Genomic DNA, 27,663 nt, shown 5'->3' on the forward strand with positions numbered 1-27,663 from the left:
TGATGGTTTATAGCCTAAAGGCTTCCTCGATGAATGGTCTATTCAACACAAACAGAATTTTTCAATTTGGACCAGTAGTTCCTGAGATTAGCGCGTTCAAACAAACAAACTCTTCAGTTTTATATATTAGTATAGATTTATTAATTTATTAATCTTTAATAAATTTGAGTAATACAGAGACAAACAGAACACAAAAATTAACAAAGAAATAAAGTAAGTTTTTGATACTTAACTATGTCACTAGGAACTTCGTCCAGGAGGCCTGAACTTCAAAAATTCTGCCGCAGTGTAAGCAAGACGTCAATCTACGCAATGTAGAGCGCTATCCCGTTCCCACAACAGCACGAATCCCGATGAATGAATGAAATTTGTAATGTAAATTTTCTTATTTTCTTAAACATTTATCTACACAATAATTGTAAATGCAGTACGGGACGGTACACTTAAGGTCAATATAATTAACATCCAATTATTGTATTGGCAAAATGCTTAAGAGAAAAGCAATAACTTCAAATTCAATGCTGTTGCCATTCATTCATCGGCCATTGTAAAATAGCAGAATCGGGGCCCTGATGTTCTCTTGCAAGTTAGCTGTACCTGAACTGCAATCACTTTCCTACATACGTAGTGATAACATTTTAGAATCTTGTAACAGTTTATGACTGTCTATTATTTCTAGAAGTTTATAGCGTAATAAGGATGTACCGTCTTTATGGTGGTGTACAGGTAGCTACCAAGTTTTAAAATATAATTATAGTCGTGGTAACAGCACTATACTTACTGCACGGATAGCCGAGTGATTGAGCTCACCACTCCAAACCCGTGTCGCGGCTTCGATCCCCGTGTATGACAACTATTTGTGTGATCCACGAATGCTTGTCCTGAGTCTGGGTGTCTTTGTGCATGTGACTTGAATGTTTGTGCAACGCGACACAAGGATGGAATTCCTGATAATACGAGTGACGTTAACAGATTTTTGTTCTCTAAGTCTTTATTGCCAAAAATAAACTGACTTTTCTTGGGTTCAAAAACTTAAAAAACGTTTCGTCGTAGACTTGACTTTATTCAGTAATTATCTGATATATCAAATTCTCGAATCGCGATGTACGAGAATGAAATCCTCCGAAACGGCTCGACCGATTCTCATGAAATTTTGTATGCATATTGGGTAGGTCCATTTTTCATACCCTTAAGATTTTTTCCGTTCGTATTCTTTTTTCTGCACCATGTCAAATCAACGTTTGCTGGGTTTATTGATAATACTTACTCGCCCACTCAGATAAGACTCACCTTTAGTTCTCTTCAGCTTTTCAAATACCAGAACATCGTAACGACTACTCCAAAGGAATGTGAGCAGGTGGCTTGAAAAATGTGTTATTTATTTGTCTCGTAAAACCTGCAATGGCTCGCCTGGAGAAAGAGGTTTTTTTAATCTGACAAGATGACAGAAGGTCATTATGCTGAAATCTGGTGTAAATAATACGTATGCGATTTATGCTGAAATCTATATTCAGTAATTATAAAAAAATAGTTTGTGTGTAAATAAAGAGCTTCTTGCCCTTCTTGGGTCAAACTTCGTGGTGTAAAAGAAAAATTCAAAGATTCTTCAACAGTAAATATTTATTATAAAAATTGCTTTTATAGCCACATTTCTGTTTCTATAATATATATAATATTTATGTTCATTCTTTGTGCCATTGTTTCACAAAATTATTCCTGTTCTTGTTATTTTCGATACAACGGCTTAAACAATAATATATTACAATTATATATCTTACATCAGACAAATCGAGAAACGATTTTGAGAAACTCCCAACTTGAGGAACGATTTAACAATTCGATGTGCAAAATGAGCCCCTTCAAAATGGATTTCTCAATTATCTAACGAGAGTATTCTTTCTAAAATATATTCACAATAGTTTTAATAAAAATCCTGTCATTTTTGGTAACCAATGGCAATGAAAAACACTAAGGAAATACACTTATACACTGTAGTCGTAAAGTTACGTATGAAAAAGTTGCGAAAATTTCTTTGAAACGTTCGCAACTGAGTAAAGACGGATGCGACAAGGAGTCTACCTGTCATCGTAATTATTGCTGGAGGTCACAACACATAGCGCGCGCGGGCTGGACGCGCGACCCGCGAGCGGCCACGAGTCCGACCCGCGCGTGCGACTCCTCGCTTGCGCGGCCGGCCGGCCTCGCAACACAAACTAACAGTTAGGAGTATTCAATACAATTCAAAGAAGGGCCCACCACTTACAATTTGTACAAAATTTTTACATCAAAGTAACGTACATTTATATATTTCACAGACAATCCGACTTCGAGATCAGTCGGCTATTTTACGAAAATGACAGGATAAAGAAGTTCTGTACCTACATTATATTGCAAGCATTAACCGTCTTGTATTCATGAGGCAAAAGTGTCCACAAACATAACACTAATTCATTAAGGAAGTTTGACTGAAAGGATCGACTAATTAGTTTTAAGTACTTTCGACAAATGGAATTCGTATACTTTATGCGCCAGGAATACAAAACTTTGACTCAAAAATGTTAATACAAATATATAGTAAAATGTAATAGGTAGGTACAAGACAATTAGGGCAATTTGCCGGAGTCGCTAACTTACTTAAGTAAACCATCACAACCAACCATACGGACATCATCAACGAAATCTCTAACGCGAAGTAACTCATAAAATAAAATAGATTGAGCTGATCAGTAACTCAGTGCATCACTTATGAGTTTAGAACCCAAAATTATAACTAAACGTTGTTCATGTATATTATTGGTCTGTACTGGCGATAAAATTTTGTGACATCTTATTATATTAATAATGCATTAATATGTAACTTGTAAATCTGTACTTGTGGAGTGTATTGGACAGAATAGAGGTCGTAATAAACAACAGGGCGTCGCGCACGGCGGCTCGCGAGCGGTGTGATGAGCTACCCGACAATCGACATCGACATCAATAAAATGATTACTTTACATAATATATTTACAACGGGCGCGAATCACCACGCCATAATGCCCATCTCCGTATCTAATATGTACACTAAATTTAAGAACATAGAGTTTTTCTCTCATTAGCTACCGAATCACAATTCAAATATTTGAGTAATTGACAACGGTGGACAAACTTGCGCCGGAGCACGAATGCATCTTATTATTGAAATTTGTACTTTGCTCTATTAAAAGTCGTGCTAGGTAGGTTTGGTCCATGCAGTCACAATTCCGTGGTTGGCGCGGCGCTGTCCGCGAGCTGGGGCGCGTGCCCGGCCGTGACTGAGCGAACCAAGGGTACAGTCACGGGCAGGCCGGGCGCGCGCCCGCGAGCTGGGACACCCGCGCCACACAACCCGATGTTACTAATGAGAGAACGTATCGTCATAGCAAGTCTCGTCCAAGTTCTGTTTTCGACATTGTTCGTTACCTGTCTCTGTTTAGGAACGACGGGTTGGTACACATCAAACTATTGATACAATTATGGTTTATTACAATTCTCAAATCTCAATGCATTTACAGAGTCCATCAACGAACTACCTTTTGACTATCGAAAACCTTATCTGATGTTCGGATGCCCCCTAACAAGAATATCGCAGTACAAAACTAGAAGGAAATGTGTCGAATAAATTAAAGATTGTTCTAATTAGTTTTTAATTACGTATTAGGAACTGCAGTTCACTGTTAGTGTAGTAAATAAACTATTCGATGAGAGTTTTAAAGTTATTTTGTTTTATGTCTAAATAAAGGTCTTAACGTCTATATAAAGTTAAACATTGATCGTTAGAAGGCATCCGAATCAATGGACAGAACTCTCAATTCCGAAATATGAGTTATTAAGTACCTACAGCCACGGTTCAGTCATGTATTACAAATTCCAATTATTCAAATGCACGATTCCTGTAATCATGAAACTTTCATTGTCACAGCTGGTAAGGCTTATTTAATTGACATCCAGTTACCGAGTGCTGGCACACGCGAGTGGTGGATGTGAAACTAATGAAAGTTCACCAGTTACGTTAAGTACCGCGGTACTAGTCATTACAATTTGTTCGTCATTGTTCGCATCAACCATCGTGCTGCAGTAGCTTTACACAACACCATGCGCTAGTCGACACGGCACATGTCCACACATTACATTAGAACACGACTCCGCAGGGAAACCTCCGGAGCGCGAGCTGCCCCGCGCGCCCGAGCCGCCGCTCGCTCTCAACGACTCGCCGGCAGGACGCCGCGCTCAAGGGGTTTCGCTCCGGTCAACATAACCCAAACAAATCAAAGTGCTCGTTGTTCAGTTCATTACAATGAAAATATCAAGACAGAAATAATTTCAAATTGTCACTTTCTTCTTCTTCTTCTTCTTCTGGTCAACGAAATAAATATAGTTATTTTACCTAATTAATTACATAATAATTTCAACAAAATTTCAAACACCTGAGTTTTAATTTAAACGATAATAACGTCATTAGCTAAGTCACTTCTTTCGGTTTGGAATTCACTTAAAGAAAATAAAACTATCAAAAATAACTCGGCTCGCATTTAAGTCCTGCGTCACGTCCGAAGCTAGCACCTTCCCTTTAGCAATTACATAATACTAACTACTGACTGCGTGTATGCGTCGCGTCGCGTGGGCGGCGCGGCGCGTCCGACTAGAGGTGAGCGCGGCCGCAGGCGCGAGCCGGCCGCGCGGCCCGCCTCACCGCGCGCTATCACAGGCGCTCACAGCGGCGCGGGCGAGTCCTGCCCGCGCGCCCCGCACTAACTCGTGGGCACCAGCAGCCGCACGAAGCTGTCCTCGCTCCAGCCCCAGTCGTCGGGCCACGCGTCTTCGGGGGGGTCTAGCGCCGACCGGGACGACAGGCTCAGCACCGAGCCCCAGTCGATGGTGCGCTGCTCCTCGTCGCCGTAGCCGGAGTCGCGGTCCGGCGGCGGCGGCGCGGGGAAGGGCGTGGCGCGCCCGGCCGCCGGGTCGCGCGCGCCCAGCAGCTCGCAGCGCGCCACGCCGCCCGCCACGCATGCGGGCTCGAAGGGCGCCTCCTCGGCGCTCTCGCGCTCCATCTCGCGCTCGATGCCGCGCAGCGTGTTGCACACGAGCACCGACCGCCGCAGCGACGGGTCCGCCGTCTGGCGGAGGCGCGCCAGCTTCAGCGCGCACAAGTTCATCATCTTGAACCGCCTCTCGCGGTAGCAGCGGCGCGAGGCGCAGCGGCCGGCAGCGCGGCCGTCGCAGCAGGCGCGCGCGGCCGCTCCGCCCAGCTCCAGGTAGGACTTGCCGTTCTCGGCGCGGATGGTGTCGTGCGCGCCGCACCAGCCGCCGCACCAGCGCCGGCGGCACGCGCGCCTCTCCTCCTCCTCGGAGCGCCAGCAGTCCCCGCCGCCAGCGCCGGCGGCCACGGCCTCAAGCCGAGCGATCGAGTCTTCCCAGCGCGCGACTTTGCCGCCGCCCTCACACGGGGAGCCGGCGCGCCGCTTGGCGCCGCACCCGCCGCCCGAGCCCTGCAAATACACAAAACACAACGTTATCACTCACTGCAATCCAAATATTGACGCGTTCACTGAGAACTGTAAGACTGTGACGTTTGTGGTAAATCTAATTTAAAGTCAAAATAATATTTTATATACCATCACCAACATCATTCGAATCGTTCGTAATGACAGTGACACTTTTATTTCGTCTACGTTTAAATAAAAGCGACATTACTGTATTAGTATAAGTTCTTATGTTCTTAAAGCATAATTATGGAATATCTCGAAATGTAGTCATAATGCAATGAAGGCTGCGAGGTAGCCGGTGTCGAGATGCGGATGTGTAGCCGCGTACCAGTGGAGACCCGGGCTCTCGGCACAATGGTGCGTGGGCGCGGCGGTGCGGCGGCGCGCGGACAGGCGGAGCCGCGCGGCGCCGCTCTCTAACTACCACAAGTACCGTAAGCTAAGACGTTGTGCACTCCGTGGACAACGAATACAACATTTCATGTTATCAGTTTGTATGGATTATTTTTTCAATACGGTTCAATGGATAAATATATCTTAGAAAGCTATGATTATGAATTGATAGATCATTATATGCTTAATGAAGAAATCGATTATCAACCGTCTGAGATTAATCCTATCTAAAATAATAAATCACCCTATTCAACCCTAAAATCAAAGACATGATTGTCAAAAGATTGTCAAGTTGCCTTGCATTTGATTCGACTCTCTTTATATCAGTAAACTCCATTTTTCACTCAACCTACACTCAATGTATGTTCAGCTCGCTAGAGTAACATACGGGCATCTGAGCCCTATTGTGTGCCCCGACCCTACTCAGTTTTTTTACCGACAATGCGCCCTGAGCGCAGCCCCTGGGCGCTCAGGTAGAGGGACGCAGCTCGCTCCCACCGGGAACAAGACCCTTCTGATAGAACGCATTCTTTCGCCCCTACTCTACCAAGCTCATAGATGACACAGTTAAAAACTCCCAGGATAGATATGCTATGACAAAGTCAAGTCTGAGGCTCACATCGAATAACTTACTTTATCTTTATTTAATACTTGAATAACAAGCTATCATGCTGGCAGCTGCAGTCGCCTCCGTACTACAAAATGACGGACGTGCAGGCGACGAGCTCGTTGACTTTTACCGCAGTAACGCATATTTATCGAATTACGAACGCACCAATACATTGCTACTTTCATTAGTGGTTGACTCGAAATTTTGCAATACGTTAAGCCAGTGGACAGTGTGCATGGCGATGTACACATTGTGAAAAATAAACTAGTAAGCGGCAAGTCCAGCGGCGGCAGATGCCCCTACACCTGCCGCTGCAATTAGGAGGCACACGCCTTGCCCAGAACCTGCCTAGATATTCTAGTCTTTATACCACCTATTATTATGCAGTAATAGTATCATTCAACGAAAATTACTAGGCTACCTATATTTACTGAAAATACATAGGTATTATTACAAGTATACTTAGCATTGATCTATTTTATAGTTGAACCTTTTTAGTGTTTAATTATTTTTAAATTTGTAATTTTATATAATTCATTTTGTTATAATCTCTATTTATATGGATAGGTTATAGATAATTATAAATATAATGTATGTAGTTACTGTTTTTGAATCATAATTGGTAGCTCTACAGAACTGTCAACCTCAACATCAAACTCTACCTTTTCCTACAGAGTGAGGTAGAGTATGAAGACGCATAATGAGAAGGCGAGAACGTATGATCGGTTAGTAGGTTAGGTAGCAAGCGGAGCCGTGGCTGACAGAGTGCGATTACTTGCGATGGCAGCGAGCGGGCCGCGTCGGCATCGCGCCATCGCGCCGGCCCGTTGCGTTGACTCAGCGGCCACTCATCGCAACGCTGCAAATAATCACTTTGCGTCACCCCTTTATCGCTTCGCGCAAACGTGCCACCTCATTGTACCGGCCGATTATTGCACCGGCACTACACCTACTGTTCATTAAAGGAAAATTATAAGTAAACGCGACGAGTTTTAAATATGCAGAAATAGCTAGATAATATCTAGCGTGAGGTTGTATCACGCGGCACCCGAGCGCTATATGTGTGTAGCATAGCAGTGTCGTCGCCAGCGCTGGCGCTCATGAAAATAAATTTAGTAAATGACGTTGGCGCTCGGCGTTGCCGTTCAGTGCCTCTGGAACGCGGCTGCGCGCCGTTGCCGCTCCGCTCGCTCTTTCTAATCTTGTCGTAAAGTTCTTTTTCTGATGCGCAGCGCGTCGCTCGTTCTCTCCGTTCGAAACTTGGAAACGTCAGACGTTTATTTTATCGCTAGTCTCGGATATGCGGCATTTTATAACCGTACCGCTCGCTATAGCGCCGAGGCGAGGAGTTAGTGCTTATTCAAAATAACAACCATAAAGAATTCTACTATATGCGTTAAGAAGTCTTAGTCGGCGACGAGTCGTCGGAGCGGTGTTGTTATAGCGCCTCTCGCTCGAGGAGGTAGGAAAAGTTCGGTCGGCGAGGCGAGTCGAACGGAGACTTTCTATGGCATTGTGGAGACCAAATAGACGGCGGCACGGCAACGGCATTGCCTCACAGCGGCACAGCCATGTCGAGCGGCGAGCGGGCGCGGGCGGCGGGGGAGCGGGGCGGGGGGGCGCGCGGCCGTGCGGCTGTGTGCGCGCGGCGTGCACGTGCAGCACACAGGCGCGCACATAATAACATCGCGTAGCGGCCGCCTGTATCTAGCGCTACAGCTACCTACGCTCGTCGCGCGGCGTCGGCTCCACAATGTTATATTATAAAGCCAGCTATAAAGCGGGGTAGATAGCGTAGGGTGCTGCGCTGCACGTTTTGGGGTCGCCCTATACACATGAGTAAAATACGGAGCGCTGTGCGCCAACTTGTATGTGGGAACGTTTTAATGGTGGCTTTATTCATAGAAACTTCTAATTTCAATTTATTATTTTGTAAATATTTTGATAATAGATTTTTACTGATTACTTAAATTATTGTAAAACATTGTAACAGGTATACTTGGCCATTTGAATACGATAGAGCATTTTAGAGGTAAGTTTTAGTTTAGAAGAGTCGCGAGCCGCGAGCGCCCTGTGACAGTTAGACTCCCACGTGAACACAACTTTCATGTTTGTGTGTGGAATACATCGATGCCTGTATAAATAACGATTGTTTACGACGCCACGGTCATAACATCGTAGTAGAATTTTATTTCATTTTTTGTCGTCCATTCATGAAACAACGGTGCGAAGAGGCTGCGCTATTGCAGTATCGGAACGAGCCGATTGAATGACCGATTAAACCATTAACGCTCCTTTTTAGTACAATAGAGCACGTGACCGGCGCTGCTAAACTCATTCATCTCGGAAGGGCTCGTTGTGGCCTGTGGACCCGTTTGTTGCACTCAGATTAGATTGTAAACACCTGACCAACGTTATTGTTGACGAATATTGACGATCGCAAATACTACCAGCTATTTGGATGGCATTGTTATGACAGGCACAATTTTACGGGTTATTCAATTCTTTTCAAATAAGTTTATTTTACAAGGTCTCTACAATTTGTTTAAATACAGTAAATTGAAAGAATTTCGACCCGATTTTTAGATGTAGAGCAGTGTAACATTGTCAAGCGACCTGCTTGTAGACAATGAATTGTCAAAAAAGTCGGATTCTTTCGTGGCAGTGTCGGCTCTCGGCAGTCGGAGCTGCGGCACGAAGGCAGCCTCGCCTGGGCCAGGGCTGTCCACACAGCTGGCGAAAACGCATTCCCAACACCAACTTAAAATAACTCCCGCAGTTTATTGCAGTCTCCGTTTCTTGCTCTTTAATATTGTCAGAAGGAGAGAAAATCATCTCAAAATATTGTTTTTTTTTATGACTCTATAAACTTGCAAATTTGAGCAGTATGCTTGGAAGGATTGATAAAAATAAATGATGTCTGAGCATGGTCGTGGTAGCGCAGCCCTGGCACGCACATTTCCGTGAGCGGAGAGCGGCGAGCGGCGAGGCCGCGCGCGCGTGTGTGCGCCCATGCGCACACGCCTCGCGACGCGTCTGTGTGCGTGCGCCAACCAGTCCCACATCCTGTTTCGTGGGCCGGCGCTCGCGCAGCTTCGCCGTGCTTCTGTCGAGCTTTTTATTTCACGCCTCCGGCTACTGCTCACCCGTACACGATTAATTTGAACAGTAGTTGGGTAATCTAATTTTTTTGCCAACACCTAACCGTAACAAATGGCTGTTTATTTGCAACTTGCAATTTAAGTAACACTAGAATAACTTTATGCATTTGCTCAAATATTATGATTGGACTCCGGTTTGATTGTTTCGAGATGTCAATGCTTATACTTAACGAAAAGTAGAGTTTAAATAAAAATATGATAGAAAGTGTAAATTGCGTATTCTACTTTAATGTTATAAATTCAGTACTTACTTTGTGGTATAATGCAATATTGTAAACAATATTTTTTCTAAAGCGGCTTCAAAAGCGCATAAAAATCAATCAAATCTGAAGAGTTATAAAAAACATTAACAGCTATCTGGACAACATAAAGGCGCTTCATACGATGATAGATGTCTTGAATGGTTATAACAAAAAGCTCGTAATCTATGCGCGTACCGTTATGCAAGTGTCAATAGAGTCAAATGACTTCAAGGTGAGAAAAAGAAAAAAATGAACAACAGTTGAAAAGCAAACAAAAGGAATCCCTCAGGAATGTGATCCCGCATAAAAAGAGAGGGATTTCCCGAAACGCATTGTTTACAGTGAGCGCGTGCGAGTCGACGCGTTATGCGTTTATTATGATGAGCGAGCTGCGACCACTCGATGCAATGAAAGGGAAAATTTGTAGTTTTTGTCGGTAGAGCGCGAGATGACGCACGCTTCCCCGAACGCGGGCACCGCCGCGACCGCCTGGCGAATGATCGGAATGTCGGCACTCGCCTCCTCTGCCCGGCGCCTTACGCCAGCACACTCGCCTCCACGCGAGCACAACCTAACTGTTCCCTGCAACCCATTAGCAGCCGAAGCTTCCACGTAACGATGCTGCTTTACATCACTATCGCTCGCACATTTTTCAACTGGCTTAAGCTAATAGTATTGGACTTGCATTCGCACTGTTTCATTAAACTCTGATGACCTAAATCCGATATCTATCCCTTTCGCCGGGATCCATTTTCGTTATGGGTGAATCGGATCATAGTGGATGGGATTAACGCGGTGTCATTAGCAATGAGAGAATTATTCGGGTGGCTCTCAGCTAAATGCTGTCTCCGGAACAGTCGGTCTGCGAATTTAAGCCGATGCTACTGTCAGTCCTATTTAGATGGCTGACATTCTGCTACACATAGTAAACTTCTCAAAGCGTACGGTCTATATCATAAAAGTATTATGATCTTTGGACAACGGAGCTATCAGGAAATCGAAAATTCCGAGTAATAGGATTTAGTGACACTATTTCTGCGCTGCACCAAGACCGACAGCAGAAATGCAATGATCTTGATGAATGAGAAAATCTAAATAAAGATCCGGAGATGGCTTGTCGCGTGCAAAGAATTAAATGTGGACTCGGACAGCAACAGAGGTTACGCAGCTCACTTTTATCAAAATATAAAGAAAGGTTAATTATCACCAACCCTTCACTAATAAGTAAATCAAAAACATTGAACTTGGAGACACATTCATCACAGAGTCAGTGCAGTGCAAACAATACAATGTGGACATAAATCACGCTGATCCATAGGGGTGAGTTAATATCACAGTGTTTGAGATAATAAATCAGGTGGCAGCGTACGCAGGCTGATAATGACGTCACTGGCACGTATCTCGGAGAATCCCCGGAAGAGAGCGAATAAAATAAAAATGTCACGTAGCAATCAGCTGTTGGGCGGTGCGGCGCGAGCGTGACGGCGGCGGTGGCGGGCCCGCGCCGCAGCGATACGCATAACGACGCCGCAATAAAACTTATTTTTATGTTTTTCGCTCACAATGGCCGCGCGAAGGTCGAGCTATCTAAATGGGTCAATACACTCTGCGTAGTACGAGCGGCGAACACGTGCTCCCGCGTTTGTAAATAGCGAGATATCGGCCGATTGTTGCAGTGATTAATGGGGGCGCGTAATGACTCGACGCCGGGCTCGCGCCGCCCGCGCCCGCGCCGCTCGCTAATATGCTCATTCATCGGTTCGACACTATTATTATTTGCCGGCCGGAGATGGTTTTGTTCGCATTCCGACAATCGATGCGACGACATTAGGGCGACGGCCAATGTCAAGGCTGCACTTGCTATGCGCCCGCCTGCCCGGCCGTACTCAATGCTAATTGTCTACGAGTTGACTCGACCCCGTTATGCCAATTTACAGAACTGAATAGTTGTAAGTGGCTGTATAGATACAGCCACTGTGCATATTGTATTGATTATTCGTTTATTAAAAATGTAGTGCTACAATTTCATTTGCGAATTGTGCACTGATTGAACAGGAATTTAACTCTGGTCACAACATGATGTAAAATGTGTAGAGCTATTCTGTTGGAACTCTACATAGAATAAAATAAATCCAGCTCACAAATTACCAATATAATTTGAATAGGTACAATTTAATCGCTACTAATTAAAATGATATGTATTTTATTCGAATTCATCATAGATCAGCAAACTATGCGCACATCATTTGGTATGTCTACCTTTACCAACTATCTCTACCTTTACCACAGAGGTAATTTTGACTGTTTGTTCATGCGATATTTTTTTGTACATTCGTAACTTAAAGTACGGAGCTTTTATTCACATACGTTTAGTCCCCAAGTGGGCAGTCGGTTGCAAGGCGTCGGGAGTTCGGTGCTCAGGTACGCGGGCTTCATCGACAAGCGGCGATAAGGGCGAGGTCACGGTTATCAATGGAGACATCTCCATACGCGCACGTGGCGGCCGGCCACGACATCTCGCGCCCATTCACTATGAAGACGCCCCCGCGGCCCTCCGCGCCCTCCCGCGCCCCCGCGCCCGCGCCACCCCGCACCCTCCGCGGTGCATCCATGCAACAAGTTAGGGCACAGGTTTGTCTTGTAAGGAGCCCGGAAGACGAGTCGCGTCGCCTCGCGGTACCGGCCCGCGCTCCGCTAATGTGTCGCACAAACACTACACCTGTTCTTCCGATGATCTGCTGTTTTCGATTTGCATAGCTGATCTAATGTAATGACACGAGTATTCAAAGCGGTCACTCTAAATTCCATTCATCTAGTTAGCCCGAGTTTATAAAAAAAAGAGCGCACAGATTTTCTGTATTTGACGTAAAATTCATAGAAATTACTATATAAAAGATCTAAAAACCGAGGTACGAACACAAGTCGTTAATCAGCATAAAACATTTCGAAATTATTGGTAAAACCAGCATCATTATATGTAACGCAATTCAAATAAAGTTCTCGTAAAACATGGCGGTTCAAACACATTTTCCAGCTTCGTGATGCCCAATTAAATATGGATGTGATTGAAAAACGCGTGTCCGGTAACGAGCGTGTACATAATTGGTGGGCGGCCGGGGCAGGCCCGGAGTGACCCAGTTGCCGTTGCCTGGCGACCCGGGGCTGCGCGCCCCACCTGCCGCCACCCCCGCCCCCGCACTAAATAACCTGCCCGAAACCGACACCTTACCAGAGGTCGTTCAACCGTCACAGAGGCAGTTGCTCTCGCGATTTTTAATCTGACGTACATGCATCACGGTCAACATGTCTAGCTCACTAATATAATCACTGTTGTTCCAGAAAATCGATAATTAATTATGCACATGTTTTTAAGGAACAAAGGAAAATTTTGGTCATTTTGATTTGATTAACTAAAGAGAGCAATATAGGCAGGACTTCTATTTATCTATTTGCTATTTCACAGACTTTTCATTCATATTCTTTTCTATCGATCAGCCTTTGTTATCTCTCGGCTTTAAGATAAATTAGAAAGGGATGAATTCTACCGCGGCTGACCGCGGCGGCACTGGCGCACTAACTAAATAATTTTATTTTCTTCAACTCTTAACTTCCAATGTTTTTTTGTCGAGTTGAATAGAAAAACCTGCGAGCGAATAAACTTAATTGTTATAAGCCGCGTTTGCCGACTGCCTCCCCGCAGCTCCTGAGAGGGAGGGGGCCGAACAGTTGTATTTCTCCGAACTTGTGCTAAATTTCACTTTCTCTGAAGACGTTGTGCGTAGACCTAGCCACCCACCACGTCCCCGGCCCTTGCAAACTTTACAAAATAGTTTCGACACTACAAGTATACCTTAATCTTTCGAAGTTACATGACAGTCATGAATTATTGCCTGAAAAGACACAGCATTTTTACTCTGACCTGTATGTCATCCATAAGTCGTTGCATCCTCTATCTATCTATTTATTAAACATCAACTACTGCTTGCAAACATGTATCTCCTATGAAAGCGCTCTCCACCCTCTGCGAGATGTCGTTATCTTAGCGAACCCTAACTGAGTAAAACATAAAAAACGTTAGTCAAAAAAGTCCTTCCACTCACAAAAACTCTGCTGCCTCCTCGCCCTCTGAAGTTATAAAACGCTGAAGGCGAGCGAGGCGGGCTGAGGGGTTTTCGCTGTTATCCCCTCGGCTGAGAGTCGAGAGTTGCGCGACCCATCCGTGTGCACACCACCAAGCAGCGCCTGAAAGGCGAGCACACGAGCGTGGAAGCTTTAGCAAAATGAAAGCCGACTCGCTCTTAATTCACCAGCACATAGACACAGCGTACGGACGTCGATAGAGCCACCCTGCGCCGCCCACCGCCCGCTCGCCCGCCCGCCCGCCCCCACGCGCCGGGTATAAATAAGGGAGGCGAACTCGGGTTAACAAGAGAGTGAGTGCCCACCCTCCCAGCTATGCTAGAAGGGAGAATTAAGGGGGCTGCGGCGAAGGACGAATTAAGGAGATGAGAGAGCACACGCTCTCTAGACGCGCCACCTCGCACCAGCAGGGAATTAAGGGAGCGCACAGCGACCGTGTCTCACCGGTACTACTGTTAGATGTGGCTTTTTTGTGCTAGCTCTCTAGCTCTAGCTTAAACAGCACTCTAAGGATTACATTCGTGAATTTTGTAAAAGTACGGAATTATTGATTATAATCTAGAGCACGATAACTATTCTTTCTGTTACTCTCAAAACGCAAAGCAAAACAACATAAAAGATGCGCCGCCGCCGCCCTGTATCCCACCTTCGAGGTTGGTGACGTCACTGGTGCGTTTTCGAAGCACGTGAGCCACTTCGTCACATAAATTACAAACTATATCCCACAGGAGTTAAGGTTTGTTTTCGACGAAATTGCTGGTGCTCCTTTGTCTTGCTCCAACAAGGCGAACGAAAGCATTTCGTATTTCCACGAAGGCAAGGTTGAATTTAGTGTGTTCACTTCGTAATGATCTTGGGAAGAGGGTGGGTATAAATTTTCCATGGGGGCAGACGGGGCGACGTCGCGCGAGGGCGCCGCTGAGTCACGGCGGCGGCGGTGCCGGCGTCGGCGGGGAGCGGGGCGCGGGGTGCGTGCCTACCGAACATATTGTAAGTATCTACCACTCACATGTCACAAAGTTTTCCCCGCATCGGGAAACTTTGTTAACGTCAACGGAGCACGTGGCCTTGCCGATATTATACATAATTGCCGCGCGAGTTCCCGCTCAACATGTGACAACTTGGCGACAACTTACTTTCACACTTGGTTTCAATAAAAAGTAAACGATCCGACGTTGCTGGTTTACAGAAGTGCAGGTATAGTGGAGTTAAAGTTTAAAGTGCGTTAAATGATCGTGACTCATTACGTGTACTGTTACCATATTGGATCCGTGTTATTGAACTTGTGTTAGATCGCACATGCATCGATATCTACTGAGCCGCGATAATCATGTGTTTTTATTAAGGTATTTCCATTACAAGTTCACTTTCATTCAATAAAGACTTTTAGACCGATGTGAATACGTGATTTTTCTAAAGAGAGTTCGTATCCCGTGATTGTGATCACCTTGGTATCGTAATAATTGTGAAATGCTGGATAGGACGAAATAAATAGTGAGCCGTATCTTCAGTCGTGCAATCGGCTGCGTTACATCGCCGCGTCACCTTGACGCTGATAACATAGCGAGCGGCGTGATAACACGATACCGCCGACCCGGCCAGCTCGCAATCTTATTTAAAGATATTATTTTTACATTTGTCAATAATCGCATTATAAAGTAAGTAATTGTGAATATAATTTATTTGTATACAATTTATGAAATTATACAGATAACGATTCATAACATTCTCTATCAGTTAAGACTATTATACAATTTAGCAAAAATGTTGTTTAGACGAGCGTGTTAATTGTGAACTCATAAAGAATTGAAACGCTTTTGATCAATTCTTTATCATATGTGTTAATTACCTAATTAAAAACTGTAAATAAATGAACTAAGTATACAAACATCAACGCTACGAGAGTAAAAACAATAAGTTTTTGAAAAGCAGTAAAGTTTCCCGCTAGGGTAAGTTGAGAGGCCCGCGCGGGCTCGTGCGGCCCCGCTCGAGCGGGCGCCCACAATGCTCGCCGAGGAGCGCGCTCGCTGTTGCCAATTACATTATGTACAAGAGGCGGCCCGAGAGGGTGACTTATATAAAACCCTCCCTCTCCAAGGCTTGGAAACTCACAGGTTATAAAGCGCGGGAATGAGTTTTCGCGCGCAAACTTTATCGCGAAAGCTCGAGCGCTGACTGAGCGAAGCTTTTTCACGAGCTTAGCCTAGTTCGACGACATCGGTGCTTAGGATTAAGTCTACAATTGAACTTTTTCTTTCCCAAATTATGTATTTTTCATATTATATTTCGACTTATATAAATTGATCTAAATTCATAAGGAATTCTGTTGTCTTTTTCAGTTCGCTTACAAAACATTTTTGTTTTAATTAAACTTTGTGTTATTTTTAACTGTAAAAACACTGCATCGAAACAGTTGAAAGAGGCAGGCAACAAAAGTCAGGGCGACCCTCGTGCAGGCCGCGCCGAGGGAGAGTACAAAGACCGTCTCTCGAATTCAGTAACGAGCCCCGAGTCCGTTTGCCCATCGCCAACTCGCAGATTAGGGGGGCCCGGGAACTCAGCGAGGAGCTCGCCGCGATCCCTAACAAAGGACTTTATTTTGAATCATCAGGTAAATGAAACATTCAAAATATAAGAGCTGCGACAGTTTCATTTGGTGCGGTGGGTCGATAAATCGATAGCAGTGTAAGGTCAATATTGATGGGCTCAGCAGGGTCACCGGCACGCAGCCGGCCGTGCGTGCTGGCCGGCAGCCGCAGCAAGCTGCTCGCCAGCGCCGATGCTGTTTTGCATAAGTAATGACCACCGCCGCCTCCGCCCCGCGCCCCGCGCCTCCCCCGTAGGCCTATCGATTGCGGCGGCGCGGGGCGGGCCGCATCGCCGTAATTGTCACACTGAGCGAGCTGAATTTCACTCCACCCTCGCGTTATCGACCTTACTACCCCCGCATAAAACCCACTCTCCACCGGCAAGAATTACTGATTGAATACCAAATGCGTTATAGTCCGCTCTAAGTTTGGAGGCGGCTCGTAATAGAGCCTTCGAAGAGTCTATGACAGAGCTTAATTAGACAGGCGTGCGATGGCAACGAATGGATTTTACTTGTTCGTTATTTCAGCGCGAATTAAAGCACAAATTGTTGTGACTGAATTAAAGCACTTAAAATTAGTAGACCGGTGAACTGTAAAGAGGCAGCCTTCGGCGCGAGCGTGAGCGAACAGTTCGCTTTGTTTGCTCGATATATTAGCGAGTGCTCGGAGTCGCGAACTCGCGACTGACAAATGTGGTCATTTGTCAACAAGGCCGCCCGCCAAGCGACAGACCGACTCCAATTATATTCTCAGATGGAAAAAGTGCAATGTTTTAGTTGTCGGCGAGCCGCGCCAGCAGGTGCGCGCTGCACCAGGGAGAGTCGGCCTGTACACTTAACACGCACGCCTGTCGCACGCAGAAAACAATAATTCCGTATCGTTTCGCGCGACAGAGCGTGCGACGTCGCATCGTATGTATTAATAGTCGTCGTCTAGGCGAGCTTCGTTTTTTAGCGCAACAGCAACGACGAAAGTATGGAGAAAGTGGCGCGTTGACGTCACTCACACACGCGCAGCACACGCGTGCCATACGCTCGGCGGCTCAAGACAACGTGACAGCCGCTCTCTGTGCCCGATACCAGCGACGTCTTGCTACACGCCGTGGTTGCAACATAGCTCTGTATGAGAAATACGGCGCTGGCACCGCCGATACGCAGTGCCCCCTCCCGACACGTTCACTTGCTCAACTGAAATTACTTTAAAATATACGTCTGTGTGGAACTCAAATCGATTCACTACGTAAGTCTCGCCAGGCCAAGTCGAAGGATAATGGGCGTTCCCCAATCTTGTGATAATTGGTTCCTATAGGGGCATTTCATTATTGTATGCGGGCTGCTATCTCTTGGAGCACGAGTCGGACGAGTGTTTGACTGACACTTGCAAGGAATGCAAATAATAACCAGTAAATGGGGCACCTGTTTCGGTAGAAGTGCATGGATAACTGAACAAAGGACCGGTCGTCTCACAAACACGATTCTTTATAGCGGTCCATTGCAGTTGTCATTGTCGATTGGTTACGAGCGAAAATCGCCATTGTTAGCGGTACATGACATAACTCGGCTCGTGCCCACGCGATCACAACATCTCAAAGCATAATAGTGCGAAAACAAATAAAGAAAGAGTAATGATCATCGATACAGTAGAAACGTTTAACATAAAGTGCGGCACGCGACGCGAGCCGTCGACGTGTACTAGGAACTAGATTGAATAGAGATCAAACATGATTCATTCATAATCTGATAACAACGGCGGTAAACGTAGTAAGTTTGTGGAGGCTTTAGTTCAGCGGTTAGTCGGCTTAACCGTGGCCCAGAGAGCGCGCCGCCCGCGGCGAACAATTAATTAAATAAAGAGCAAGATGAAAAGGAAAACGGCCGCCGCCGATCAGCTGATCTGTGATTGATGCGTACATCATCACTCGGCTGCACGCGACTTACACCGAAACCGGTTTAGGACCGTTATTATTAAAATATCTTGTTTATTTACGATTCGACGACGATAATATCGTGTGTCAATTAACATGTCGCGAGCCTGCTTACTGGATGGCGTATCTTCTCGCAGACACTTTTTACTTGTTTGCAGTTAAAGGGCATGACGTATAAAAACGAAGCCGCTTCTACACGTACAATAAATAAAAAGCAGCACGCAGTCGATTAATAGAACAGCAAATAAACAAAGCAACGACCTCGAAGACTTAAAAAGTGAAAGAAATTTGTAATAAATATAACTTCATCACTTTTTTCATTGCCAAAAAAGAGCTGTAAGTGGTGACGTCACTGGTAGGGAGGGGTGGAGGAGATTAGGACGGGGTGGCGGGTGCGCGGGGGCCAACCCTCGCCGCGCCGCCCTACCAACTGAACTCTACTCGATCACATTATTGCACAGAAAGTAATTGAAAGTACATTTTTCATTTCCAAACCAGGAAGAATTCACTTCGTCTCTAATGTTACTTTAATTTGAAAGCAGAATTTTTGTTTCAACTTAAAAATTAAACACTAAACTCAATCATTATTATTTGAAAACTTGCACAATATTCACTGAAAATGTACTGAATTGTGGATGTTAATTAAAATTACTAAGAAGAAGTGGCCCGGGTTGTTGCTTGAAAATAAAATTCAGTTTGGAAACGAGATATTTTCGAGTTGGGGAGAACAAATGGTAGGGCAGATCAAAGAGACGTGGGGGCCGGGGGCGGGCGCCCGCCGCCACCACTGGGGAATATGGTGAAACACACATACACTAGCGACTACATTACTGTAATTATCCAATTATTAAAAAATGTATGACTATGCATTTAATTACGAATGGCATTGGGTTAGTGACACTTACGAGATAGAGCTATTATGCCCGTTATGTAAGCAAGTGCTAATGGAAAAGGAATTTAATAAGTTAAGTAAGTTTTGAATAAGTTCTCGAGATGGGACGGGATTGGAGTAAATCCGTTATTGTGCTGACTGCACTGGTGTTATCTTTTATTTGAGTTTCGTTTTTTCCTTTCTTTTAGTGAAAATATTTGTCTAGATTTTTTCTCTACAACTTTCAGTTTTTGCCTAGCGCCTATAAAATGTCCATTTTGTAACGATGGGTTTACAACTCTCAATTTCTATTCACTATCATTTTGAGTTCTGTAAAGAACTTTGCTATACATATACAACACTAGCTCAGATTGACTGAAAAAGCAAGTTTTGTTTCGGTAGAGTTCCCTTCTCAGATCAAAACTAATAAATCAGTAGCGAGAGAAGAATTCGCAGAACGTGGAGAGATCCTCCCCTTTGCGGCTGATTACGAGGCGAGCTTCCAAATAAGAATGAATTTTTAATGAGCCCCTCCCCTTGTCTGCCTCTTCCGAACAGTACGCACTTAGGAGATTACTCCCGAGAGCGTTCCAGTTAACTTCCTAACAACCAACGGTACACCCGCTCAAATAATATCCACTCGACAACAAATAAATACTTTCCACTCTAACTAACATGTAGTTCAATCGTAATTGTTTCAGAAGACTGATACACTAGACACAGTAGACACGACTCTCCCCAGCCCACCTACCAGACTTATAACTCAAACAAATACGCTCTACTAGAACCTACATTATGAAAACGGCTCCAAGTGTGCGGTATTTAATTAATATACGGTAACGAAATGGAAATCCTCTTCACGTAATTGTTGGTTCATCTGAGTGTTACGAAATCGAGAGACAGGTAGCCAATAAACGCAAACGAGCCATAAAGCAATAAAGTGATAAGACGACGACCCCACAAAACAATAACAATGTAAATACAGTTTTATAGTGTAAACAAAAAGTATAATAAATGTGTTAGGTCGGCGTCGGCGGCGGCTACGTCAGCGAGGGAATGCGCACGTCACGGGCGACGTCACGAGCGGAAGTCCGCACTAGATATATTTACTGTAGGCGTGCAGCCGCAGCGGGACGGGTTCAATGTCGAGTCGCGACTATCTATCGGCCATCAATCACCGCCCGCCCGGACACCCGCTACCAAAGGACGCGCCGCCATCTACACTTCTCCGCGACTCGACTCGAACTCGACCCGTCTTACGGCAACACACCTATCTCCCATAGATCGCTGCGAAAAGATGCCTTCTGATAACAGCACTCTCGACGCTACGATAACATCGCGCACATTCCACACGTGATAATAGTTTGTTGTTGTACCCGTAGTAAGTAATAGTAATCCACCTGTCTTCGATTCGAGATATGAATCGAATCGATTGTCACGGTCGGTCGGGTGGTACATTATCATTTTCATTCATGGATTGATAGAAGTGTGTAATTGGATATCGGAACACGTCGATATAGATTGTGCGTGACCGGGCAGTGCGGGGCAGTGCGGCGCGGTGCGGCAGCGGTGCGGCTCGCTGCGGTGCTGCAGTGCAGCGGCCCGCGGCCGGGACCAAGGCCGGCACTGTTTACAAACTTCCGTCACGACTCACGAGCACTTGTCACTCGCGCTGCCGTTCCTCGGCCGACGCACACGTGTCTACGCAAATAATAGCGAGCCCTCACAGTTGACATTGTCCCACTTCGAGCGACTGCCCGCCCGTCTAGACTTGAGATACGATCGCCGTCGATACGCTCGTTGCTAACATTTTACATTCGTTTGTCTCGGTGCGATCACAATGCTCTATCGCTCCATTATTAAACGTCTTGCAGCATAAGGTAAACAACTGTGAGATACTACATCAAGCTAGAAAACATATTCTTAAATTTAGAAAGCATGCACCCTTGTTGTAAGTCGTGCCCTATGCGGGGTGAGAACGAGGGGTGAATGCAATAGGGTGGCGGGGCCCCCTCGGCCCGTTACCCCCGGGTGCACAGTAGGCGCGTAGTAACTGCAATAACGGAGCAGTGAAAGTGTCGCGGGCCGCTTCAACCGTCAATGGGTGAAGACTTACTCCCTTCGCCCCGCCGTCTTGTGCTCAAACTTGTAGCTAATAGTACGATCTACCCTGTGGCGGTCGCCGCGTACACATGTTTCCCTCACATAAACAAAGTGCCACCTAGACTCCTAGGCCACGGGAGTGACGACCGGACGGCAATGTTTAATAAATTAAAGACATTGTACGCGGTGTGTCGGTCGGCCGGTCACATAGGTGTGACGAGTGCGGTGCAAGACGGGTGCTCATAAATCGTGGTAGATCAGCGGCGGATCGAGTATGTAAAGTGTACCTGTGTACGTGAGCCGCGAGCTACGAGCGGACACCGCCGGCGACAAGCAAAAGCAAACAAACGAGCGGAACGAGTGCGTCGTCATTATCTCGAGTCATGAATGAAACGGAACGTAAATTGAAATGTATCGCGTGCCATAATCCGCGCGCATTAATCTCACTCAAACGCCGATCGTTGCGTAACAGCGAGCACAACAAACGGCTCAAGTTCATTGATCCACTTAATGTCCGCGCTAAATGTGTCGTTGAATGTCAAAACATTGTTACATAATTATCGGCATGTGTGAGGTGCGCGCTATCAGCCGGCGCCCGGCACCATGCGCGCGCGCTGCCGCGGAGGGCTGCGGAACCCGCGCCGCACACTCCGCCCGATCGGTGATCACCCGCGATACGTCATCATGTTTATTTATGAGCTTATGATTATAAAATGACGTTTACAACATTATGATATCGTTGACCGGTTGCCGTATAATAATAACATTCATTCATTCATAAGTGATTAATGGTTACTACCTACGAAATAGATTTGTAGTAGTATATAATAAAGCTATTATCATAATTATAAACAAGATTTTACGCTACTTGCTGGCTGTAGTAAAACATTATTTACAAACATTCGATGCTAAATCAAAATTACCACTTTTACGTTCTCATTCAAGAGTAAATATTTTAGTTGGAGATTCGCATGTTTGACGGTACCTTAGCACTTTACGAGCAGATACTATCATATTTATGTTATGACATTTTGCTTTATTTCTAGGAAAAGTTCATGCGCGTATATTTGCACATCACCCAGTTTTTCACAAAGTCTAGTCCGACCACAATCACATTTTTCTCTAAGTCCTAACTTAAAGTCCTTTTTCCAGTATCGTTATTTCAGTGACATCGGTACGTAGTATACAATGTACAGTGCCCTCGCTCACAGCCGCCGAGCACAACACGTGGCGCACGTTAAGATGCGAGGTGCAAACTTTAAGAGTTATTGTACTTGTTTAACTTTCGCCGCGTGCCGAACTTGACCGTCAAAACAAGATTGCAATAAAAACATCACTCTTATACAATGACGTGAATTTACATAAATTATTGGCGGCGGCGCGTCTCGAGTCCGGCGCGGCTCGGCGCGGGGGCACGCGGCACCCCGCGTGTTTACCCAGATGCAATGTTTACATAGCCATCACTCCGAATGGAGGGTTCAACGACTCATATATTGTTTTATTGCCAGACGTAATTGGGTCGCGGTGCGACATTGAGGCCATGGGAAATATATTTAGAGCGTGGAAGAGACACTCCGCGAATGCCAAAGATATTATTATCCCCCGTTCTCGATTCTCTGTCCGCATCTTTCACGGTGCCTGATACAGAACAAATTAAAATAATTCCCTGCAAAAACCTAGCAATTCGCAAACAATAAAAACATCACCCATCGCCAACTTTACACAGAATAATTTTCATATCATGCTGAAACGTATAGCGAAGATTAGATAGCGATACTTCTACTGCTGCTCATATCCGCTGCGGAATAATCAGATAGATTTTGTAAGCAATTATCAGGCGAACAAGCCAATGGTTTTCCCCCGATGCCATAATACAAAAGAAAACGATAGTTTACATAAAACATCACGTGAGAATACCGAACCTGTGTTACACGAATAGAATTTGTAAATGCAATTCTAACATGTCACCAGTCTATCGTAAAAAATGGTAAACAAAGTTGGTAGCCGCGGCCCGGGCCGGTCCTAATATAAATACACGCGAGTAGCGACCATTGAATTGGGTGCACCTGACATTCGCATATATTTTTTCTAAACAGGTGTCGGCCGATGGATGGCGGCGTCATTCACCGCGCGTGTCGATGCCCTATATTATTGTGTGTCTTTCAAGTTCATTGAGTCACACAATAGCCATATAATTGGTCATTAGCGTATGTCAAAACACGTCGGCGCGGCTCATAATGCTTTACATAATTAGGCTCGTTTGCATAAGCGATTATTATGCGTGTCTTCGCCGATGACGTCGGCACCGCTATGGCTAATTCATTCATTTGTTTATGAGTTTACTATTACTTTTACTCCACGTGGTCGATTGTTTACAATGCGAGCGTGAATTTAACGGCAAATGTGTAATAAAAGTTGTTATTATTACGCGGTGTGCTTAAGGAGGAGCGGCTCATTGTGACGTTGATTCATAATGCGCCGTGATAGACCGTTTGTTTACATACATGTTTATTTAACGTGCGTGGAGTGAGGTTAGAATCTGTGCCGTAAATGGGAACTATTTGCATTGTTATGATCATTACGGTGTAGTAACAGGCGGCAAGAAACTGACGCGATCGGAGACTCCTAGTATTGTCTCCGTAATATCTAGCAGATAACTACAGCGGTTGTAATTGAAATTACTATTCTGAGGTGTTTGCAACACCTCATTGATCTGATGAGCGAAGGGACAAGTCAGACGTGAAACTAATTGAGTGATAACTTTAAAAAAATGTATTCTACCATAAGTAATTTTCGTCTACCTATTTACTGTCTATGACTTTTACATCAGCTGTCTTTGACAACTTGACTTGACCACCATCAACCCTTTTTCCTATCCGTTGGCAAAGTCATGGTGACCAGCATTTTCGTGGCTCCCAATCATCAATCGTTTTTATAAAACAGTTAAGTAGCCAAGATCGTTCAAACACTAAAGGTTAATAACACGATATGCGAAACAAAACTATTTATGGTAATGTTTTGTGATCTGACGTCTCATTTTTTTTTCTATGGCAACGGCATTTTAATACAGACATATTAAAGTTATGTAATTTGTGTATTATGTCTCTGGTTTTGTTTTTTTTGTACGTAGGATGAATTAATTTATCGTGGAAAAGAATTTGTTTTTTTTTTTAATTACTATAACAATAATATTGTTTTTTCTTACTCATTTGCATCTTTTATAGTGAGTTGAAGGTATTATTTGATACCGAAAACGGTTTTTGTATAAAAACAAATATTGAAACACTTTTCGTTATTACATTTCTCATTAAAAATATAGATAGTCGCGTCGGCAAAGACGGCAATCAGCGGCGCGCGGCGGACGAACGAAACCGGGTATCGGAGCTAGTTTATTACATTGGGTAGCCAAACTAGTTACCGTAAACGAAGCATGCGAACGATTTTAGACTGTATCACTTTGAGCTCAAAGTTCTAAATTGTCTGAGGAGGTTAAATGTAAGTAGTAGTGCATAAGGGTAGTTTGGGCATAGTTTCTTAGCGCACGTGACTGCAACAAGTCGCATTCCACGCACCCCCACCCCTTGTAGGTCTACTGCCAACTTTGATAACCACATAACATAGAGGTTGTATACATTTCTAATATCTCTACATATACAAGGCGACATACACTCGACAATGTAAGTAATTAATTTAGATACTTATTTAGAAACGAAGAACAAAAATAGCTTAGAAGTTAAATAATTTATTTGTGATACAGTTATTTTTAAGTCTTTATTTTTAGAAGTAGGGTTACTATTAGAATACATTTTTGTTGCTGAGTACCGCGAGCCAAATTCATGGACCAGATGGGACGTAATTACATGACATTATTTAACCCTAAAATACATCATCGGTAAAAATAAGACTTCTATTCGATGACGCACAAGTTTGTACGTATGTATGTGTTGTATGGACTTCAGTTTACCAAAGTTGACATAATGTAGTCGAAAGACCCAAAAAGGCATTATTCGGTACTGAAATACTCATATGAATAATGTATTTTGAAAAGATTGGAGCAACGAAACAAAAGTTTCCAAGTCGTGAAGGACACACGAACTTGGGTGGTGTTTTATTTGTGATACGGACTCAACGACTGATATGGATAAACATAAACTCCAACGAATCTAAGCCAGTATCGGAGTTGACGAAAAACAAAGAAAATCGGTACATCCACGTATTCCTGGCATACAGTGTATTTCGTTCATTAGTGAATAAAGAAAGAAAAGCAAAGGTATAAAAGCGAGCAGTGGACTCGCCAATGGCGACTCCAGTTGAGGAGTAAATCTCAATAAGAGGAGTGGAGGAGGTGCTCTAGGCCGTGCTGGGCGGGGCGCCCCAGCCGTCGCCATGGCAACGCGCCCCTAGCCACGCCACCAGGAAAACCCACCAACGTCGAATACAGCCCTACTCGCATACTGTTTTTTTCAAAACAAGACTAAAACTTAGTTCGCCTGCATTTCAATGCTTGTTTTATACTTCTAAAAGTTCTCAAATTCATAACTAATGACATTTGTATATTTATTCAGTTTATCAAATCGCAGTCAACATGAATATATTCATTATCATCAAGTAAAAACTACGACGCATTGTAAAAGAGTCAAGTAATATCGCAGCAATATAGAAAGTAAAGTGCGTTAGCGCTGGCTGGCGATGGCGAGCCAACTCGGCGATAATTAATGTGGAGTCAGTCGAGTCGAGCGAGCGGGCGCCGCGCGCCAGCCTCGCCAAGCACACAAAAAACCCGCTCCGACACAAAAACACCCGTCGCCAGAGCGAGACCGAGCTATGCGCCAGAGCGGGACGGCGAGCACTACGTATTTCTGTGACGAGTTCTCGCTCGCCTCGAGCGTCGCGCAGTTATCGAGATTCGAGCCGAATACCGCGCTTTGATTTAAAACTCCACCGAATGCGCCCTTCTATCTATCACATGGCGTTTGACAGGTCGCCGGAAACGCGCCGAGCTGTCAGATTCGAAAAAAGGCGCGCATGTTTTTATGAATTTCCTATCACAATTTGGAAATGTTTAATTAGTACAAACTAGACAATGACTGATATGAGATGAAGGCAACATTTAATTATTGTTGCACAATGTTATCAACAGTTTAAAGTTAGTTAGAACTAGTAACAGCAGACGAAATAACAATGACATAGTTACATTAGAATGGAGAAACACAAAGAGAATATGAGAATGCTGTCTCATATTTAATAAATTGTCCTACAAGTCTGTACAAATGTGAACTTTGGAGACACTTTTTAACTTATAAACTTTAAAACTCTTTCACAAGACACAAAAAAATATATCAGAATATTTCCTCTATAACCCACTATTATCCTTATAAAGATTTCAACGATTCTACCCACTTGTTCAAAAACCTTATAAAGTCGACAAAACTACAACTTATTGGATGTAAACAAAAGGTAACAACGCGGTAATATCCAAAATACCCTTGCATTGACTATATTTCGAGTTTCATCATTGCCAAGTTGGTAACTAAACTGCAGACTACACGAAAAGTATAACTGGGAACTCAAGTAGAATTTGAAATAAATGAGATTTCTCCACAAACGTTACACAGAACTAGCTGAAGACGTGTTATTACTATCACTTACCTGGAAATCACTCCACATTTTCATTGGGATACACCATAGTTCCGATACGAAAACATCACACGAATCACGATAACAACTGTCAAATATGTCACAGCACGGCGTCACTGACACAAGCGAGCAGGGTGGTGGCCGAGCGCAGACTGAAGCTAGCGCGGGCCGCCGTCCGTCACATACGCCGTTCTAGCGCGGAGCGGTCGTGCGCGCTCGGCGGGGCTCGGCCGCGCTCGGCCGCTCGGCTGCGAGTAGCGGCCCACCTGCGACTCGCTTCCACGAACAACAAAACTCAACGAGCTGCTGTTGCCTGCTGCCTGCTGCCCGCTGCCAGGACTCCACTGCCCGCTACAAATACACGACTTAATGCACTGAATATAGTTCTATATAGTTTCAGTGCCTGTACAGAAATTTATTTCGTCATAATCCCTTGCTCAATATCCAATTCACAATATCATTTAAATCGAAGTCATAAAGAGTCTCT

General features: G+C 44.6%; 1 protein-coding gene across 1 annotated transcript; it reads right to left on the reverse strand.

The window, feature by feature from the left end:
* Positions 1–2,096: 2,096 nt before the first annotated feature.
* On the reverse strand, positions 2,097–27,524 carry LOC113498524. Its single transcript, XM_026878549.1, has 2 exons — positions 27,189–27,524; positions 2,097–5,507 (listed from the first exon to the last, which is right to left on the reverse strand). The coding sequence occupies exons 1-2, from the start codon at positions 27,210–27,212 to the stop codon at positions 4,770–4,772; spliced, it is 762 nt and encodes a 253-aa protein (XP_026734350.1). The 5' UTR covers positions 27,213–27,524; the 3' UTR covers positions 2,097–4,769.
* Positions 27,525–27,663: the final 139 nt, after the last annotated feature.

The sequence above is a fragment of the Trichoplusia ni genome, chromosome 11 (assembly GCF_003590095.1).
Source record: "Trichoplusia ni isolate ovarian cell line Hi5 chromosome 11, tn1, whole genome shotgun sequence".
Taxonomy (NCBI): domain Eukaryota; kingdom Metazoa; phylum Arthropoda; class Insecta; order Lepidoptera; family Noctuidae; genus Trichoplusia; species Trichoplusia ni.